Raw genomic sequence first — 22,526 nt, forward strand, 5'->3', positions numbered from 1 at the left:
CTCAGAAATGGCAAGCAGGAAAGTGACACTTATTAAAATAGTCAGATATTGGGGCGCCTGGGTGGCTCAGTGGTTTAAGCCTCTGCCTTCGGCTCAGGTCATGATCTCAGGGTCCTGGGATCGAGCCCCGCATCGGGCTCTCCGCTCAGTGGGGAGCCTGCTTCCCCCTCTCTCTCTCTGCCTGCCTCTCTGCCTACTTGTGATCTCTCTCTCTGTCAAATAAATAAATAAAATATAAAAAAAAAAAATAGTCAGATATTATCAGGCACAGGTAATTCACAAGGAACTCCTGGACGGCAAGTCACCGTAAATATCCTCACTTGACAGATGGGGAACAGGCTCAAAGAACTGTCCAAGGGTACCAGCTGTACTGACTTAAGGTTTTAAATGGCTAAATGTGCCTCCTGGTGGGGAAGGATTCAGACCCCACTGGAACCTGGAAGCAGGAAGCTCCATAGTTCAGCCTGGATAACCTCCCAGAGAAAAAGCAGTTTCTTCTCTTACTCCTCTGAGAACTTGGCTGGTTTCCAAACTATGACCTTTACGGTAAAGACTCCAGTTGACTAAACAATAATTGGGGAGACTAAGTACAGAAGCATCCCAGAGTGCACGGCCAAGCAGGAATCTCTCTTCTAAAGGAGATGCCCAAGCAGAGCCCTGAGAAACAGAATGACGTCAACAGGCCTAGCAAGGACGTGCTACTGTGCCAGCCCATTAGTCATAGGCCAAAGGAGAAGAGAAGGCAATTCAAGGGACAGGGCCAATTCCATGACTGTCCAGTGAAGGACGACTGAGGTGACCACCTCCAGCAGAGGCCTCTGGCTCCCTGTTGCCCTCCCTCCAGCATGGAGAAGGTAACGGGCCACTGGGAAGAACAAAGAACAGGGCTCTATCCTGACTTTACCGCTAACTGGCTGTGTAATTAACCCCAGATGGGTAGTTTATAATTGAAATCTCATCATCTCTGAAAAGAAAAAGTCAGTAAAAATGATCTAGAAGTCTTGCTCCAGTGCTGTGGGGAAACATGTGCAATCATGAAAGTCAGCGTTGATCCACAGGACCAACAAAACTTCACATAAAGGAATCTGGAATGAGAACAAATAAAAATATTGACCCATCCTCCAACATTACATTTTTGATAGCTTCCCTTGCTTCAGATACAACTTGGCTTAACTCTATACGGAGGGAGGGAGGAAGGGAAGGAGGGAAGAAATGAAAACCACCAAATCATCGCAAACCAATTTTTACGTCTTCCCTGATACCTTCCCTCAGGTTTTCAATATTATTTTAGGAAAAAAAAAAAACTAGGGGTTTTAACTTTTGGGGGGGGGTATCTATCGTTACTTAAAAATCAAGTTATCAGAGAGTCCTAAAGGATTCATCATTCGCCCCTCCAAACCTTCATTTTCACAGATGTGGAAAGGGGTCACTAGCAACTGGAAAGTGAGGGACAGGTAGTAGGTCATTCTCCTGTGGGCACAGGCCAGGCTGGGTCTCTTAGCTACAGGCTCTAGACAAATTCCTTGGCTGGGTTAAGTTCATTCAGTCGCTGTGCAATTAATGCAAGTGCTTAGCCTCGACCACAACCATATGCAGTGGGTTTTGATATGTTCTGAGACAATTTAGCTATGGTTCTGGCAGTCACTTAGTGATGTCTGTGCCATATTAGTACAGCAATTAATGCAAACTACACACCGAGTAACTGAGGGGATGGTGGCTTCCAGATGAGGTTTGGAAAGCAGAACGCATCAGATTCAAGATCAAAGGCCACTGGAAATGCAGTGGCATACAAGTGGTGTCTAGTTTCAAAGCCTAGTGACTATTTTTAAAAGTGGTCCTGAAAAGAGGGTTTTAAACCACTTCTTAATATCATTTTTTAAAATATTTTGTAATGTTAAAATAATTGAAAAAAATTGTAACTAATCTTGATCCCCAACATGGGACTTAAACTCATGACCTTAAGATCAAGAGTCACATGCTCTACTGACTGAGCCAGCCAGGTGCCCCAAAATAATTGAGAATTTTGATAGACTTTTAGTATGTTTAGGCAGAGGTCCTATATATATTGTTCTAGTTTCTTCTAATTATGAATTGTAATAATTTGTCTAAAGAACAGAAGGGGAAGGTGCCTCACCTTGATAATCTTTTCTACACCAGAAGAGCAGATCATGTAGGTGTGAGGGTTAAATCGGACCTGGTTAACAATAGACCGATGCCCTTTCAGCACCATGAAGGCTCCGTTGACCACCCTACCAATGCCACCTGGGAAGACAGAAGGAAACAAAAATCAAATGATGAAATGGATAAAAGTAAATAGGTTCCAGTAATGGCACACAAACAGCTCTGAAGTGGAGCCAAGATGTTTTATTAACTATGCCACCAGCAGAATGCTTAATCTTACAGATAAAGTTGCTATGGAAAGAGGGAAGATGAAATATTCTCTCAGCATATGTGCTCTTACCAAGAGCCTTTATTTAGCCTTTAAGCATTGCCCACGCCCACCCACTGCAATTCCATTGTCAATGAAGCCACAGCCACTTAAAACATCTCTCAAGTTTTTGATCCCCAAGATAGAACCCAAGTGTTACCTTAGAAAAGGCCAGTCATGAACAGAATGAGACTGAACTACTTGGGAATAGTTAGGCATCTGAGCCAGGGACATGCAGAACCAGAAGCATACAATTACCTAAATGCACAAAAAAATCTCCGATCCGTTTGCCCTTAATTGCTATGATGAAAGCTGCAAACAAACAAACATATAGAAGCCGCTGGGAAAATAATGGAGAAAATCCTTCTGTTACCCTGATAGCAGGGAGTGCTAGGGGTAAAGAAAGATTTGAGCCACCTTCCTGATAGGGAGAGCCCAAGTACTAAGAATCTGAATTAGAAAAAGGGGCTAAAAGACATGATGTATGGATTAAAATCAAGAGGCCACTGATAAAAAGTTACATTTTAAGGACCATCCTGTAGGCTTTCTTATTCAGTGACTGGGAAAAGCACTAGATGCCTGGAATTTATAACACAAATGAAGATGTCATCATTTATAAACCTGGAATAATCTCGAAGGGTCAACTTCAATGGATCACACACAGAACACATGCACCCGTGTTCTGAACAAGGTCTCTTCTGGGTAACCATCAACAGCTTAGTACACATGGACCAACCTGTGTCCCCAGCCAACTGGTAAAATATGATGCATTCAGACACAAACAAGTTAAGTGTTCATTTATCTAAGCAGTGAATACCATCTTAGCTCCCCCCCACCCCAGGAGTATGGCGCCATTAGGGCACAAAGTATCAGTAGGCAGTTTCTGCTCCATATGCCTCCATTTCACTTCCAACTCCACCTTGTTTAAACCCTCATTCCAGACATTTCTCATCTCACTGACTAGAGGGACAACGACTACACAACATCCCTTCTCTAAAAATAATCTGGTTCTGGAGAAAGGGTCTTCTGCTTTTGGCCTCCTGACAGAAATCCCCTTTTGACTCATGGAAGATATTCCTCTTGACTGCCATGTACATAAACATCTCTTATGACAATAGGAGCTTTCAGATCTGCCAACTTAACTAGCACTAGGTGCTTACTCTACTTGGTCAGTGACGAAAATGTTCTTTGCCTAAATTTTCCACCATATTTGCTGTTATTTTTTAAAAAGAGTTTGTTTGTGAGAGTAAAAGACAGTGTCATGGCGGGGGGGGGGTGGGGAAAGCAGAGGGAGAATGACAAGCAGACTCCATGGTGAGCAGAGAGCCTGATGGGGGGCTTGATCCCATGACTCGGAGATCATGACCTGAGCTAAAATCAAGAGCTGGAAGCTTAAACTGACTGAGCCACTCCAGGAGCCCCTGACATTATTAATATTTGAATTATCCAGGATGGATGACACACTTAAAGCTATCCATATCCCAACCCAACATCATCAAGTTTGCTAATAAACCATGAAGGAGAATGACTAGGGCATTCTCCTTTATGGAGACATAAACAAAGGGCATATGTTTTCATGGATCAGGAAAGGTTAGGGGCGCCTAGGTGGTTCAGTCGGTTAAGCTTCCAGACTCTTGATTTCAGCTCAGGTCATGATCTCAGAGTTGTGAAATCAAGCCCTGCGTTGTTGGTCTCTGCACTGTGCATGGAGACTGCTTGAGTCTCTCTCCTTCTCCCTCTGCTGCTGCCTCTCCTCCTCCCCCGCCTGTGCTCTCTCACCAAAAAATAAACAAACAAACAAACAAATAAAAATAAAAGGTAAGGTTAAGCACCAAAGCAGGCTGCCGTGATGGGAAATCCTAGGTAGCCTCAGTGTACTGGGTTCCCAGAGTGGAGTGGAAGGAAGGGAAGGTAACCTGAGCCTAGTCAAAATAAAAATAAATGAGAAAATTAAGGAAAAGAGATCCATGGGAATCTAAAACAGCTGTTCCCATACAGGGATCTTACCCTCCTTCAAGGAGTTCCCTCGTTATTGTTGTTGTTGTTGTTGTTGTTGTTTTCCTATGTAAGGTTGATTCAAAAAGCAGCATTCCCGGGGCGCCTGGGTGGCTCAGTCGGTTGAGTGACTACCTTTAGCTCAGGTCATGATCCTGGAGTCCTGGGATTGAGTCCTGCATCGGGCTTCCCTGCTCGGTGGGGAGTCTGTTTCTACCTCTGACCGCCCCCCCCTTCTCATGTTCTCTCTCTCTCTCTCATTCTCAAATAAAATAAAATCTTAAAAAAAAAAAAGTAGCATTCCCACTCATGGGTCCCTTCTGAATTCCGTGTTTCCAACACCCTACTCCTACTCATACCTGCACTGGGGTAGTCACTAGCAAAGAAACTTTGGGTTAAACCTAGTACCAATCTCTTATTTAATCCTACTGCCTCCAAGAGAAGTAATTTAAGTAACTCAGAGAATTTGATTGACTTCCTCCTAGTCAAGTAAATGGCAGAGTCAAGATTTGCACCAGTCTGTTTGCCCATAATGCCTCCAATACCCTTTTCACTGTAACAACGGCCTTTAAGAGATGAAAGGATTTAAACAGGGATGGAGTCTGAAGCTCATAAAATATTTGGAAATTTTTTTGGCAGTTACCATATGAGTCGGTTTTCTTTTTAAGCCCTCAACTTAAAAATGGGAAGGGGCAGATTTTATCCAGTGGCATCCAGATTACAAGCTCCATCGTATCCACCAGGACATTTCATAAATTGCCAATACTGAATAGTTCATGAGAGCTTGCACACCTAGAATGGGGGATGCAGTGGTTGAACTAAAGCAGGTGCTCAGTAAGTACTTGCTGAATGGCCAGTGTTTCAGGAGAGGATGATTCTTTTTTCCTTTTTAAGATTTTTATTTATTTATGTGCCAGAGAAAGAGCACAAGAGGGGGAGTGGCAGGCAGAGGGAGAAGCAGGCTCTCCACTGAGCAGGGAGCCCTATACAGGACTCGATTCCAGGACCCTGAGTCATGACCTGAGCCGAAAGCAGACATCTGATTGACTGAGCCACCCAGGCGTCCCGGGGGAGGGCAATTGTAGAGTAAGTACTACCCATAGGAGGACAGATGGAAGGTCTCATGTCTTAAAGAATCAACTACCATAGACCTAAAGCTTATCAACCAAAATGACCTTCCTACCAAAGCTGATTTGGAATACAACTTCAGTAACTTCTGGACCTAAAGAATAACCGAAGGATCTCAACATCTGTAAACTCAGACCATGGGAAAACTTTCTACTCTCCCATAAATGTGACCTCATCTGGTTTCTCTTCATGGCAGCAACTTTATTTATTTACTTTCTCTTTCAAATCATTTTAATAAGCTTGCAATGATTCAAATTGTGGAAGGAGGATTCATGGTAGGGATGCTACCATGACTGTTTCACACAAGCATGATCAAAGGCAATGATGAGACCAGATTCCCAAGAGCAAGGGTGGTAAGAAGGCCTCAAGGCTCAGTTTGAAGAGCTTAGTTTCACAAAGTCTCTGAGGGGTAGCAAAAGAGACATGAAATGTAAGGGACCCTCAGAGGGCGCAGTTGCACCTTGAAGGGTGCTTCATGAGCACCTTGAAGCGTTTCTTGACGGTGATTCAGTGTTGAGAGCATTCGTCATCTGGGGAGAACCAAGCAGGATGGGCCGAGCAGGTCTGCTGTCCCACAGGGTCAGGCTCCTTCAGAGTATAGACCCAGTCTCCCTGCTTGTTGAGGTAATACTGGAGAAAGACAACCACACCGAAGCCAGAAGTTCCAATTCTGCCCATGGCAGCAATTTTAATACAGGTCTTTCCTCCTTCTTCCTGCCCAAACTGGTAACTAGGAAATCCACAGAGCCAAGAGACTGATGGTGACAATGGGTACAGGAAGAATTATGGCTGCCATTTGTTTAAGTCATCCAAGGCTGTGTACACAGAATCTGAACAGCGAATGGGCTTCAGGGAGGCTCGACAGTCCCTCTCCTGGTTTCTGGGTTTCAAATGACTGAATACAGCTGCTATTATACAGTTTAGATACAATGATTATTAGAGAATAGATTTTTATCAGTCCTGGAGATTTGTATAAACCAGATTTCTTCTATCTGAAATAGCTAAAGATGCCAGTATCAGTAAAACATTGAAATAACAATAATGTTAACAAAAATAACAGCAAATATGAGAACTTAGGGTCTCCTCTCTCCATTACTTAGCTAGACTGTACCCATCAACAGGAGCATCAAGTTGGCAAGAGTCAGGCAGGGAATATTCTTTTCTAAGAACTATGTAAGCTACAAAATGTCCCTTCAGCTGATGATTCACAGACCTGTAACCCTCAGGCAAACAATACATTATTTGTTAATTTAAAAGAAAAGTCCCTTCAGGATCATCTCTCAGACAGTGGTGAGGGGCCTGATGCAGATCAACCTCAACCCACGGTTACTGAGCTGAGTCAAGACCTCATCACTAATAATGGACACCAATGACTGAAACAGCACATGCCCGGGGAAAACCAGCTCATTCATTCTTCAGCTGTCATTTGCTCATCCACTTCTGTACAAACCAACGATCATTTCTCTCAGCCATCTGTTCTGACTGACTGGCCCACCAAACACGTTGGCATCATTCTGTAGGGTTTTTTTTTTTTTTTCTTTTTTTTATAAAGCCAAAATTCTACATCTCCATCTTTCCTTTGGTTCAGATGGGATACTAGGGAGGTGAAGAAGGCTATAAATCCCCTTACCTATTTTCCTGCAAGGTCTTAGAAAAGCAGTGGACCATCTTACAAGATTCCGGTATCAGTGACTGACTCACTACCACAGGGGGATCCCAGGAAACACAAGGGACTCAGAGCAAACACCTTACTCAGAACCCCAATAAACACCATTCTAAAACGCCAAGGCCAAGTGTCTCTCCAGAAAAGACAAGGGGCTAAGTGTATAGGGAAACCTTTCTACAACATTCAGCCAGAGATTTGTCCCCTCAGGATTCAAGGGTCAGGACACCACTCCCATTTCTTGACAACTTCTGTTACTTCTGTTCTTTGTCAATTTTATTTGCTTTAACAAAATCCTTGGGGCGCCTGGGTGCTCAGTGGGTTAAAGCCTCTGCCTTCGGCTCAGGTCATGATTCAAGGATCCTGGGATCCAGCCCCACATCGGGCTCTCTGCTCAGCAGGGAGCCTGCTTCCGCCTCTCTCTCTGCCTGCGTCTCTGCCTACTTGTGATCTCTGTCTGTCAAATAAATAAAAAATAAAATCTTTGAAAAAAAAATCCTCTAAGAATGACGACGTTTTCAGCTCAAGAAGTAAAAGCAGCCAGGTCAAGATTTCTTGATGCTTTAGTCTAAGGCCAGTACTCTGTTACTCAGAAATGCAAAGTTATCTCCTGCCATCTTAATTTCTTGTCTTCCATCAGCCGCTTCCAATCATCTGGTCCCTGTTCCGGGTCCCTTACTACCACTTTCACACTTCACCCTCCCTAATCTCAGTGTTATCCACCATTTCCCTATTCCGTTCTCAGAGGGGTGTTTGTCCTACCCATTAATTAATGGAAGGGGGGAAAAAAACCCCAAAAACTCTGACTGCAAAATTAATACTGGTATTTTATCCAGTTGATTGATTTGGGGTTCATTTTATAACAAAATACTTAACATGTCCTGTTCTATAGCCCCAACTACCATTGAGGACCTCTTCCCAGTAAGATTGATAAATTGCTCTTAGATTTCTGGGTTTGTTTGTTTTTTTTTTTTTAAGTTTTAACTTTTTTTTAAGTAATCTCTACAAGGGGCTCAAACTCATGAACCTGGGATCAAGAGTTGTATGCTCTTCTGACTGACCCAGCCAGGTGCCCCTAGAGAACACTGTTAATGGTGATATTAAAAAAACAAACAAACAAACAAAAAAACCAAAAAAAACCCTTGCACACCTGGGTGGCTCAGGTCATGATCTCAGGGTCCTGGGGTTGAGCGCCAGTTAGATTCCCTGCTCAGTGGGGAGCCTGCTTCTCCCTCTCCTCCCAGCTCATGCTCTCTCCATCTCTCTCTCTCAAATAAATAAAAATCTTAAAAAAAAAGGAAAAGAAAAGAAACCCTCAATACTCAGATAAAAATGACAGATTATGGTAAAGGAAATGCTTTTAGCATTTCATGGGAGAATCCTATCTGGTGGGCTCTAGGTTGGAATATCAAACAAAATTATGCAGAATGCATTAATAGGGCAAGATAATGAGAAATACATAAAAAAGAGTGGTACCACTTTATAGGGGGAGGGGTGCAGAGAAGTTGAAAAAGGTAGCAGTGGTAACTCAAATGATATAATGGAAATCAAATCTCTGTAATTACACAGTCCTTCCCTAAGCAATAAGACTTGGGCTCGGTGATACCAAAGAATCCAATGGTTTAATTCAGTCCTCATTCTACTTATGTGACCTATCAGCAATATCTGATATAGTTGCTTCCCCTTTCTTCACTGCCTTCCTAGGACTACCTTCTCATGTAATTGGTCACTCCTTCTTGCTTTCCTTTTTGGCTGCTCTCCCCAACTCCATAACACTGGAATGCCTTAGAGCTCAGTCATTGCTTCCCTTCTCCTGACTAGCTATACTCACTTATTTGCTGATCTCATCCAGTTTTGTGGCTTTAAACACTACTCATATGCAAACAAAACTCAAATTTTTATCTCTAGTTCAGAACTTCTCTTGAACTCCAGAATTTCATACCTCTATTATCCAAACTGTTCAATATCTATCTCCACCTGGATGTTTAAGAGACATCTCAAACTTTACCTGCCCCTCCTCTCCTCCAGTCCAATCTATAAGGAAATCATGATCAGGATTTACCTTCAAAAAAACGTCTAGACTGAAACCTCTATTACCTTGATTTAAGCCACCACCACCACTCACCTGGATCATGGGAGACTTCTACTAGTTCTCCTCATTCCTATCTTTGGCAGCCCCACTCCCACCATCTATCCTCAACTCCACAGCCAGACTGATACTGTTAAAATAAGTTAGATCATGTCACTCCTCTGCTCAGAATTCTCTAATGGGTCCTCTGTTTCACCCACAGTAACAGCCTAATGGGACACCCTTTGTGCCCTACTTAACCCTACTATTCCCCTCTCCCTTACTCTACCTCAAAACACAGTTTTCCTTGTTATTTCTCAAACACATGAGGCACAATCTCACTTCAGAACTTTGCATTGGTTTGACCTAAAATGTTCTTCCCCCAGATTTCTGCATGGCTAACTCCCTCACCACTTTGAGGTTTTGCTCAAATGTGATCTTCTCAAAGAGTTCTATACTGAACATCCTACCTAAAAAGCTGCACTTCCCTGACCCCCCAATACCACTTCCATACCCCCTTATTCCACTCTATGTTATCCTTTTCCTTAGCATTTCTAACCTATTAAACACAATATAATTTATTGTGTTTATTGTTTATTGTATGCTTCTCTTGGTAGAACGTAAGATCGATGATGGCAGGGGTCTTTTGCTACACAATCAAGCCTCGAACAGTGCCTAGCATGGACTAGGTTTTCAATAAATGTTTGACAAGTGAATGAAAAGATACGAGTGTATTTGACTGCAGAATATAGGTATACCGGGTACAACTCAATCTCCATTAGTGTCCCCATCATCCAATGTGTGGGGTATCCAAGTGTTTGTCCATCTTCCTTCTGTCAAATTTGGATATTTCTTTTATGGCATTTTTACTATAGTAAGAGCAGAGAAATGGTGGGGCTAAAATCCTACCTATCCATCATGGTCCTCTGGAATGCTATTTCCATGAAAACTTTACTGATCCCCCAAATCTCTTCAAGCCTCCCTTCATTATCTTTTTCTGTGGGCCCTGGAACCCACTTTTAAATTCAGCATGTGCACACACACATCCCCTTTCCTCATCTTTCTTAGACTAGAAGTTCTTTGAGGGCAAGAAAGTATTTATTCTTTCCATCACCCATAGGGTTTTGCACAATGTCTTTTTTTTTTTTTTTAAGATTTTATTTATTTATTTGACAGAGATCACAAGTAGGCAGAGAGGCAGGCAGGGTTGGGGGGGGGGGAAGCAGACTCCCCATTGAGCAGAGAGCCCGATGCAGGGCTCAATCCCAGGACCCTGAGATCATGATCTGAGCCATAGGCAGAGGCTTAACCCACTGAGCCACCCAGGCACCATGGGTTTTGCATATTGTCTTATGTTAGGATACTCAGTAAGTGAATAGACTGAAGTAAATTCCCTTATCATTTTCTCTGGAGCAAGGCTTGAAAGAGAAAGCTAAAGCTATTATCTACCAAAATGAGGTTTGGCAGGTACCTTTTGAGGCAATTAATCTATTTCATTCCTGATACCACTGGTAGAATTAAGAGGTTCCTGTTCTGAGGGGCAAGGGACTACTTCTTTACCTTGCTATGTCTAAAAGAGTTGTCCAAATAACCTGAGTAATTCTGAAAGGCCTGAGTGAACATCCCCTGTGTCTCTAAGTTTCAAACCACCAGAATTAAATCAGAGTAGGGAGGGGCGCTTGGGTGGCTCAGTCCGCTAAGTGTCTACCTTTGGCTCAGGGGATCAAGTCCCCATAACAGGCTCCCTGCTCAGAGGGGAGCTTGCTTCTCTCTCTCCCTCTGCCACTCCGCCTACTTGTAGTCTCTTTCTCTGTGTCAAATAAATAAATAAAAGTCTTTAAAAATTTAATTAAATCAGGGTAGTGACAATCAGAGAGTGGTGGCTGCCTCTTAGGGACTCACATAACTACCTAAGACTTAAAGAAAAAAAAAAAAGTCAGATGGGGACAACCAATGCTCAGTTAAAGCTCAAAGAGCTCCACAGACAGCAGTGCTTAACTGCACGAAAAGTCAATTAAAATATACTAGTTCTTCTTTGATCATCTGTATGTCACGTGTGTTTACAACCAATTACTTGTGACCAATTAAAAACAGTTGTTCTTCCAGGCATAAGGGAGGGGGGGAAAAGGCAGATGCCCAGGCCTACCCCACTGAGAGTGAAGACAGGTCTAGAAAAAGGAGAGAGGCATAGCACACACACATGTGCAGGCCCGTGAAAATGCATTTACAGCTGTTTCCATTGGCCTGCTGGCAGTGGGGGTGGCTGCAGTGACTGAGCAGTGAAACTGCAAGTTTTCCCCTCTGTTCAGGGAAAAATCTGTCACAGAACCTTCCCCCTCTTCAACTACCGATGAATCAAGAGCAGCCTTGATGCAACAACTCAACCAGCCATTCCTGAGGGAGAGGAAGACAATGTCTTGGACTCTGAGGAGTTTTTCAGAGAAGAGTCCAAAGGGAGAAAGCTTTCTTCAGGAGGAGTAACAGTCATGGCAGAGCAGCTGCTAAACACCCTCACCGGCACCCTCAGGAGGTGGATGTTATTACTCCGGCTGTACTGTTTATAGCACTAATGTTCTTGCCTTACAGATGAAGAAATAAGTTTGGCAAGATTAAACAATTTTTCCAAAGCAGAAACTAGACGAATGGATCAGGAGTTTAAATGCAGGCCTACCAACTCTATTACATTATGTTTCTTTCCATAAATAGGAAGGTCTTCACATAGAAGCAGATCTCAAGGGAAACAAGTCTTATCTGTAAAAACCCTAAAGCCCTTTCCAACAAGAATTAGGGGAAAGGGAAGGAGAAGATAATACGAAGATTTTCCAGAGACACCCACCTCCTCCACATGTTGCCAAATTCATTACTTCCATACCTAAGTTACTAGGGAGTAAATGCTTTGGAAATTACGGACCTGTGGACGACAATCCTACTCTACATGGCAGTAACAAAGTCTTACATTTTTGAAAACACACATTTTTCAAAAAGCTCCTGAGACTGTTAAATCATTTCGTGATATGAGGCCTTGGAAGGGGAAGGGTTTTTACAGCAGAAACTAAAGCTCAGACAATTGCTGTTGTATAACTTGCCCAGAATCACTCCATCAGCTAGTTAGTGGCAGCATTGGACTGGAATCCATTTGAGCATTAGGCTCAAATGCTCTCTCCAATATACCACACTGGCTCTATACATAATTGCTGGTCTGTTTATTTTATCTTCAGAATTATCACATTAAAACAGATGCTCTTCCTACATACTTGAGAGGTGTAAAACATTCCGATGGGCTTTTTCTTTGCCACAGCCAAATTCCTAGTTCTAGTCCCTTAATTTTTGGAGAGGTTTTTAGAAAATAAGTTATTATTTGACATCAACTGAAAAACCGAGCCTAACCTTGCCAGGTAGCAAGTCTTATGGTGGTTATTAGGTCTCACATCTTAAAATGATTTCCTGAGGTGCCTGGGTGGCTCAGTGGGTTAAGCCTCTGCCTTCGGCTCAGGTCATGATCTCAGGGTCCTGGGATCGCGCCCTGCATCGGGCTCTCTGCTCAGTGGGGAGCCTGCTTCCCCCCACCCTCTCTGCCTACTTGTGATCTCTGTCTGTCAAATAAATAAAATATTTTAAAAAATGATTTCCTTAGCCTACTATGAAGCCCTATGCAAATTACTTAAGAGATTTGTTAAGCTTATACTATTTATACATTTCATCTCTTTTGAGTTTGGAACTGCAATTCCCCAGTGACTTTCTGTCTTTCTGAACAGGAGAGTAGAGAAAAAAAGAATGTCCTTGCTTTTGGCTAACGCTCAGGACTGCTCTCCATCTAGTTTTCTCAGCATCTGGTATGCACTGTGAAGCACGCAGCAGGTCTGCAATAAATGCTGATGGCCCGTCGGACCATTAAGGCATAGAACAGCAAGGCTGCTTCCCCATATTAGTCTGCCTTAGTATCTTCTGTTCAACTAGCATGCAGGCATGCACTGACAGAATGAACTCAGCCTCCTCCAGAGGAGATAGATTAGAGTAGGGATTTCCCCACAGACTTTTTGTCATCTAAGTATTCAAAGCTAGAACCCAAGGGCCACATCTAGTCCTCATATGTCTGGCTTGCCAAACATTGCTGAGAATTTTTTAAATTATGAATTGTCAACATTTAAATATAGAGACGTTACAAATAAAAATGAGAGGTGCTAAGTATCCCTGAAGCCAGGCTTAAGGGTAGGGCCAGAACCAGGAGGAATTAAAAGCCTGTATAAAGAGCAGTTACACCATTACACGCCTCCTCTGAGCACATATGTCCAGGAAGCTCCCCGTTCCCCACATAGGCAGAGACCTAGGGGTTGCAAGCTGAAGCTGACCTAAAGAGGTTTTGGACTGGAGACACCAGGTGCAGTGGAGGGTGGGATTAAGCAAAAATCTGTGCACAGACCTATGAGATTCACAGCTCTATTCCCTTATTTGGCTCTTAGAGTCATGGCTCAAATGCCAGGCAAATATCCTGCAGATACTAGATCAAAGATTCCCTTCTGGAAAGGTAGCTGATTTCAAGAGTAGAAAGGCAACAGAGAATGTCCAAAACTGAAAATTCAAAGATAGCATGAATTACAGGAAGAGAAAGGAACTGCTGCATTTAAAAAAAAATAAATTTTGTAATATCTTAATTTGATTTAAAATTATGTACCTGTATTATTTTGATAACAAGAAGTACTTAATTATAAAAACAGTGAAAGTTATAGAAAAAGATAAAAAGAACAGAAAGAAAAAGGAAAGCTATACTAACAAAGGAAAAGAATGTGGGTGGGTTGTCAGAAGAGTGGCAGAAAGGTTGAATTCCCCAAATGAGCCAAGGTTTATGAAAAATAATCACAAAAGGTGCTTAGTTACATGCAGAACAAGATGACGATCAAAGAGACAGACTTACTGTGATAACCTGATGATGTAATGTTGAATGGTAATAAAGAGAAAACAAACTCCTCAATTACCAGTTAGTGAATCCAACAAGAAAGACAAGCAATCATAAGGTCCTGTTCTTTGTCTTGTGTACAAAGAAATCCAAGCATCAAATAAAGAATGGGGATCCAGGGCCAACGACAGCCCACGTAGACGCCATGGGGGCCCCTAGCCAACTCTAAGTATGAGCAGATCATGGGTTCTGTGACCTCCAAAAACAGTTTATGTGATCTTGAGTGTACTTCCTGAAACACCCTGCAGCACACTTAATATCAAGGAGTCAAGATTTTCCTCTGGTCTAGCCAGGCTACATCTGCTGAGCTTATTTAGTTAATCCTTAAACAAAGGTAGAACAAATCCGGAGGAGAGAAATCAGTACGGTAAAAAAACATTATAAAATCATTTCTTTTGGGGCACCTAGGAGGCTCAGTGGGTTAAGCCTCTGTCTTCAGCTCAGGTCATGATCTCAGAGTCCTGGGATCAAGCCCCACATCAGGCTCTCTCCTCAGCAGGGAGCCTGCTTCCCCCTCTCCCTCTCTGCCTACTTGTGATCTCTGTCAAATGAATAAATAAAATATTTTAAAAAAATCATTTGAGGAAATGCAAAACTCAACATCGGGGCGGGGGTGGGCGGAGGTTGCTATCTCTGGAGAGATCTAGAAGAGGACATGAGAGCTACCTTCAAATGAGCAAAAGGCTACAAAGAGGAAGAGAGGCCATTCTCAGTAAGATAGCACTCAACTCCTGGGAAACAGAGTAAGACTTACGGAAGAACTTTCTAGTCGCTGGAGTTACCCTGGAGCAACAAGCACTTTATCATGGTGGACATCCTGGCATAAATTTAAGTCACTCCTCAATAAAAGTGTACTTTACAAATGTAAGTTATAACTCAAGAAAAAAATTATTGTCGGAGTGGGTACACGAACAGAAAATTTTATAGCCAAATACCCCTGTAGTATCCATGAGATGAACGCCAGGATGACTTGTTTTCATGTTCAGTTGAGAAAATTATATTTTTATTGTGATTTATTCTTTGACCCACACTTATTTCCAAATTTTTTTCATCACTGAGAAATTAAAAAGATACAGAAAACAGCACAAGTGGAGCTTAATAAAGTTTTTTAAGGTGAACACTCTTATAACTGACATCCAGGTCAAAAAATGGCATTTTTTCTGGCCATTTTCATGCCTCATGTACCTCATTTCAGTTACAACCCTTTTCCTCCCATGAAATCAGCTATTACCTGATTTCTATATTAATCACCTCCCTGCATTTTTAATAATTTTATTCATCCAAGTGTGTATTTCTAAATAGTTTGATCTGGTTTTTGTTTTAATATGTCATTTACATTTCTTATACAATAGGCTTCCTCCTGTCCATCCTTTCCTTTTTTCAGTAGGATGTATTTATTAGAGAAAATGGGCCCTTTGACCTAATGTTTCTGAACTCTGGATTTTGTGGACTGTAAGCTCACAATGTAGTACAATATGTTCCTCTGTCCTCTGTGCTTCCTGCAAACTGAAAGCTGGATCCTGAGGTTTTATTCAGAGTTGTTTTATTTGGCAAGCCTATCAGTAGTATTGTGTTCTTTTTATCAGAAGGCACATAATGTCTAATTGCCTTTCTTTATAAGACGCTGCACACCTGTCACTCCTCGGTATTTAATTCACTGAGGGCTGCGAAGCAATTGCATTAAAATTCTGTAATTTCCTTTTTAAAAGTGTATTTATTAAACCTACATTTTTGGTAGATATTTTCCCTGGATATAGAATTCTAGGTTGGCAGGTTTTAATTCTCTAAGCGCCTGAGAGAAATCATTCTATTATATTCTGGCTTCCATAATTTGGCCATCACTCTTACTGTTGCTCATTTACAGGTAATTTGTGTATTTTCTCAGGCTGCTTTTGGGCTTTTTCTCTTTATCTTTTGTCTCTAATAGTCTGACGTATGATGTGCCTAAGTGTATTGTATTTATCCTGTTTGTGGTTACTGAGTTTCTTGAATCTGAGAATTAGTCTGTTTCATTTGTTTTAGAAAATTCTCTTCATATATTGCTTCTGCTTCATTTTCTCTCTCTTATCCTCCTGGGACTTGAATTTCATCTATGCTGAATCATCTGTGCTCCTCTTGTCTCTTACACTGTGCTCTTTCTGTTCTCTGTTCCCATTGTCCTTTGATAGCTTTTATTAACCTGCCTTTTATTCACCAAGCCTGTCCACTCACTGTAGGTTAAACCCGCCCAATAAAGTCTTAGTTTTAGATATAGTTTTCAGTTTTATAATGTCTATGTGATTTTCTAAATAGATTACAATTCTCCACTGAAATTCTCCATCTTTTTTTCTATTTTGTTTGTTTATAACATTTGAAGTCCTTATCTGTTAACTTCAATATATGGATAATATTGTGGATGGCTCCTATTGATTATTTTTTCACTCTTGATTACTAGCCACATTTTCATGCCTCATTATTTGATATCATATGCTAGACACAGAGTATAAAAAAACCATAGAGACTGCTACGGACTAAATTATCTACCCCAAAACATAGGCTGAAGCCCTAAATCCTAATGTGACGGTATCTGGAGATAGGGCCTTTAAGGAAGTAATTAAGGTTAAATGAAGTTATAATCCAATGAGACCGGTATCCTCCTAAGAAGAAGGGACACCAGTGATGTGTGTGCACAGAGAAAAGGTCATGTGAGCACACAGTGAGAAGGTGGTCATTTGCAAGCCAAGGAGAAAGGCCTCAGGAGAAATCAAACTTGCCAGCACTTGCTCTTGGACTTCTAAGCTCCAGAACTGTGAAAAGATATATTTTTGTGGTTTAAGTCACCCATTTTGTGGGATTTTGTTATTGCAGCCCTAGCAGACTAACACAGACCAAAGCTGATTTCCTTCTTATGGCATTTCCCATTCTACTCTTGAGAAAATAAAGTAAGGGCTTGATCATCCTCAATCTAATCGGGAGGAACCAGCTCAGTGCTGGGTTGCTTCTTTAGAAAGAATACATCTACTTCTGGCTTTAGATATCTCAAGTCAAGACCTAGAGTGTGCTTGTTGCAGGTGCCTTTCTCAAACTGGGGTCTGTGTCCTAAGCACCAGGAGAATACAGGATAGTTCACTCATCCTTCCTGGTCCAGCCCATCCTTGAGTGTAAGCCTCTTGGGCCTTTTTTTTTTTTAAATTAATCTCTATGTCCAATGTGGAGCTTGAACTCACAATGCTAAGATCAAGAGCTGCAGCTCTACAGACTGAGCCAGCCAGGCGTCCCACCTCTTGGGCTTTTAATGGAGAGTCTGGCAAGTCTCTGTTGTCCTCTGCTCTGAATGTTCTGTCCCTTGGAGATTTTAAATAAATTTTTTTTTTTTTAAAGATTTTATTTATTTGACAGACAGAGATCACAAGCAGGCAGAGAGAGAGGAGAAAGCAGGCTTCCCGCGGAGCGGAGAGCCCGATGCGGGGCTCAATCCCAGGACTCTGGGACCATGACCTGAGCTGAAGGCAGAGGCCTTAACCCACTGAGCCACCCAGGCGCCCCCCCCCCCCCCCTTGGAGATTTTAAGCTTAGCTCTTTATCCTTCTTTCCCCCGGCATGTTCTGGCAAAAGCTCCATAGAGCAGGCCCTTCCCACGCGAGGGGGCCTGGGAGGGGCGTGCTTTTTCTCCAAAACACTGTGTTAAGGTGGGACCCACCTGCATTCTGCCTCTCCCGGCCAGTCCCATAGTTCCCAGGATAACCCTAGCACTCAGCAAATGTCCTACAGGGAAGATTGGCCATGGGATTGGGGCACCTCTAGATTCTGTCATATCAACCCACGTGACCAGTGCACATTCTGATTTTTTCTGTGGTGGCCCAATCTGTAGGCTCTGTGCACACGCCCCAGGACAGACGAGGGTCAGCATCTGTGGGTGGGCTAGAAGGGCTCTGCCTTCTTCAGAACTTGAATGTTTCTAGCACATTTTGTTGCCACAGACACCTTTATGGCTTTTGTGACTGTTGCAGCTACTGTGCGGTGGGAGCCACGACTGCATACTCTGTGGGATCTGAAGCCCTACAAGTAATTTTTTAAAATTTTTTTAAAAAAATTAAAAAAATATTTTTCAAAGATTTTATTTATTTGACACAGAGAGTGATCAAAAGTAGGCAGAGAGGCAGAGAGAGAGGGGGAAGCAGGCTCCCCGCCCAGCAGAGAGCCCGATGTGGGCCTCGATCCCAGGACCCTCAGATCATGACCTGAGCTGAAGATAGAGGCTTTAACCTTTAAACTACTGAGCCACCCAGGTGCCCAAGCACTTTTATTTTTTTAAAGATTTTATTTATTTATTTGGCAGAGAGAGAGAGAGAGATCACAAGTAGGCAGATAGGAGGGCAGAGAAGGGGGGAGGCAGGCTTCCTGCGGAGCAGAGAGCCTGATGCGGGGCTTCATCTCGGGACCCTGGGATCATGACCTGAGCCGAAGGTGGAGGCTTTAACCCACTGAGCCACCTAGACGCCCCTACAAGTTCTTTTTTTTTTTTTTTTAGTTTAAAAGATTATTTATTTATTTATTTCACAGACACAAGTAGGCAGAGAGGCAGGCAGAGAGAGAGAAGGAAGCAGGCTCCCTGCTGAGCAGAGAGCTTGATGCCGGGCTCCATCCCAGGACTCTGGGATCATGACTCGAGCCGAAGTCAGAGGCTTTAACCCACTGAGCCACCCAGGTGCCCCTACAAGTACTTTTCTAATAGAAATTTTACATCACTCGTTTTTCCTCCTTGAAATAGTATTTCCACATTACTTATTCCCACCCCCCGCCCCCAGACATTTCAGCCTAATATATTTTTGCACCTTGGAGGTTTTTACCTCTTATGGTAAATGGTTGGAAATTTATGGAGTATTTTTGATTTTCTGGGTTTTGTTTTTGTTTTTGTTTTCTAACATGAAAGAAGAGGAAAGGAGAAGTGGGAAAGGAGAATGGGTACTTTCCTAGGAATACTGATTTTATGAAAGAATACATATAGAATTTGAGAATCTAGAACTCGAATACCTTTAAAGCAGCTGTGCCTAGAAAACCCTTGGAAAGTCTGGGTATCCATTTCCCAGTTTTAATATTGGAATCTTAAGTCAGCTATCAGATCCCTGCTGACCTGAAGACTGCATAGTCATCTATACTTAAAAAGTTAGCCCACTGTGGCCCATACCTTAAATCAGTACAAAAATAAGCTGGGAGAGGAAAAATATCTGTAATACTATTGTTAATTCTTCCCTATTCTCTCTTTATACAAACATGAAAAAAGATTCCAGAGAACAGCCTAGGGGAAGGGGGTTATCCACTTTCTATTTTAAAAAATCACATTGACTCTGCCTTTGGCTCAGGTCATGATCTCAGGGTCCTGGGATCGAGCCCCATATCGGGTTCCCTGCTCAGTGGGGAGCCTGCTTCCCACCCCCGCCCCCGCCTGCCGCTCTGCCTACTTGTGATCTCTCTCTTTCAAATAAATAAATAAAATCTTTAAAAAAAATCACATTGACTTAATAATTAAAAGCTTTTTAAGATCAGGTAAAAGATATAATTAAGCCCAAAGATTAATTCTCAGATAATCAATCTATAAGACCAGGGGGTGGAGACGCAATAGTCTAGTGCTAGAATATCACTTTTGTTCAGCTAGACCGCTGCTGTCCCATCTGGTTGTGCTTCATAGGTAAGCTGCTTCACTCATGCTTTCTAAATTCCAGAAGGGAAAAAAGGTCTTTTGCAAATTGTTTAGTAACCAGACAGCAGTAATAGGATGGTTACATCAAAAGTGGCCTTCAACAAGTTTTGAAAGGCAGACATTTGGTAACAATATTGTTAATTCAGCAACAGGCAAACCAACAACTTCCCTAAACACTAGACAAATTTTACATAATAAACTTGGCATAGTCCTCTATTCCTTTCCCAATGGCCATTTTCCAGTTTGATGCCATGTATCACCTGGAACAGATGGCTATATTGAGCTGTCTTGAGAATAAAAAACAGACATTTTTCTACCAGTAGGAAGCAACCAGTGGAAGACTGAACTGAGTTTGTGAAGACACCATTATCAAGAATGAAGAATGATCCATGATGTTTGAAAGCTCAGATGGCCTAGATCCAAATTCATGGAAAGCTGCAGGCATTTTTCAGAATACATCTAGAGAAAATGCAAAACTATTTCTTTCTAAATTTCTTTGATATCTGGGAAAAGCCAAACCCCAGGGACTGAACTTGTCCATCAACAAAGAAAGTTACCCTTTAGTTACCATCATTAGGGAGGCCAAAGGAAAGGAAAAGACCCTAGAGAAATAAACAAGATATGCAGATGGACAAAAAGGGAAAGCAAGATAAAAATATTCCAGGGGTGAAACAGGAGCAAGGAAAATGCACATAATGGAGATCTATGAAGCCTAACGAAAGTTCTTGGGAAGAAATCTGAGCATCACTAAGTCAATAAGGGTCTGCCTGTATGAGGTTATAGTGAAATCTGGCTTCTATTTTTTATGTTTAAATTTCCCTTGGTCACTTTTCTGATAAACTTACTATATTAAAAGAGAAATATCCTCCTCTATTTCTACAGATCACTCCTTTCAGGACACAACATATGTCAAAGGTCAATCAACAGAGCCAACATTAGCAGTAGGTTCATGCTAGGGATATACTCACCTGCTTCTGGATCTGCAGGAATTCTCCACATGTACAGGTTGAAGTCATCAGAGCCTGAAAGGATGTACTGTTGGGATAAAAAAAAAATACATATTTATTATTTATATCTTGACTGACAAAATGTCTACATCTATCTACCTATCTATATAAAGATTTTTTAAAAAATAAATGAGGCAAATGGGCAAATATTCATAAGGCATCACACAGCAAATACCCTCTTTAATGTATTTGCCAATTAAAAGGTTCACTGGCTAAAACTCAGCAATAAAAACCAAACAACCTAATTCCAAAATGGGTAAAGGACTTGAACAGCTATTTCTCCAAAGAAAATATATAAATGCCTAATAAGTACATGTAAAGATGCTCAGCATCACTAATCATTAGGGAAATGAAAATCAAAATCACAATGAGATACCATTTCATAGTCATTGGGATGGCTAATACCAAAAAAAACACAAAGAAAGTAACAAAACAAAAAAACAGAAAACAAGTGTTGGCAAGGATGTGGTGAAATTGAATCCCTGCGTATTGTTGGTGGGAATATTTAATGGTGCAAACACTATGGAATACAGTACAGAGGTTCCTCAAAAAGTTAAACATAGGGGCACCTGGGTGGCTCAGTGGGTTAAAGCCTCTGCCTTCAGCTCACATTATGATCTTGGGGTCCTGGGATCAAGCCCCACATCAGGCTCTCTGCTCAGCAGGCAGCCTGCTTCCCCCTCCACTCCCTCTGCCTGCCTCTCTGCCTGCTTGTGATCTCTCTGTCAAATAAATAAATGAAATCTTTAAAAAAAAAAAAGTTAAACACAGAACTACCATATGACCCAGAAATTCCACTTCTAGGTATATGTCAAAGAACTCAAAGCAGGGACTTAAGCTATCTGTACACCAATGTTCATAAAAAAATGCTTACAACAGTCAAATGTGGAACCCAAATGTCCATCAATGGATGAATGGATAAATAAAATGAGGTATATACATGTAACAGACTATTATTTAGCCTTAAAAAGGAAATTCTGACCTGTGCTACAATATGGATGAATCCTAAATGCATTATGCTAAGTGAAATAAGCCAGATACAAAAAGACAAATATTGTATGGTTCAACTTATATGAGGTGCCTAGGGTACTCAAATTCATAGAGATAGAAAGTAAAATGGTAGTTGCCAAGGACTAGGGGGAGGAAGGACAGGAGAGTTGCTGCTTAATGGGTATGGAGTTTCAGTTTGGGAGGATGAAAAAGTTCTGGAAATGCACAGTGGTGATGGCTATACAACAATCTGAATGCAGCTAATGCCACAGAACAGCACACTTAAAAATGATTATAATGGAAAGTTTTGTTGTGTATATACATATATTTAAGTTTTGTATTATTGAAGCATAGTTGACCTACAATTCTATATACTACTTTCAGGTGTACAACATAATGTTTTGACATTTCTACACATTATTCAATGTTCACCATGATAAGTGTAGTTATCATCTGTCACCACACACTATGACAGTATTATTGACTATATTATCCCTATGCTATACTTTGCAAATCTGTGACTTGCTTATAACCGGAAGTGTGTGCCTTTTAATCCCCTTCACCTATTCCACATCTCCCTAACACCCCCCCCCTTCCCTCTGATAACCACCAG

General features: G+C 41.7%; 1 protein-coding gene across 2 annotated transcripts in view; it reads right to left on the reverse strand.

Annotated features, from left to right (window-relative positions):
• Positions 1–22,526, reverse strand: part of DCAF5 (DDB1 and CUL4 associated factor 5) — a 103,376-nt gene that overhangs the window by 8,455 nt on the left and 72,395 nt on the right. For both annotated transcript variants that reach the window (XM_046008783.1, XM_046008782.1), the window contains exons 7-8: positions 20,885–20,951; positions 2,135–2,262 (exon numbers count right to left, since the gene is read on the reverse strand). In XM_046008783.1, the coding sequence (XP_045864739.1) occupies positions 2,135–2,262; positions 20,885–20,951 (195 nt within the window). The remainder of the gene's footprint in view (positions 1–2,134; positions 2,263–20,884; positions 20,952–22,526) is intronic.

Source organism: Meles meles, chromosome 6 (genome assembly GCF_922984935.1).
Source record: "Meles meles chromosome 6, mMelMel3.1 paternal haplotype, whole genome shotgun sequence".
Classification (NCBI taxonomy): domain Eukaryota; kingdom Metazoa; phylum Chordata; class Mammalia; order Carnivora; family Mustelidae; genus Meles; species Meles meles.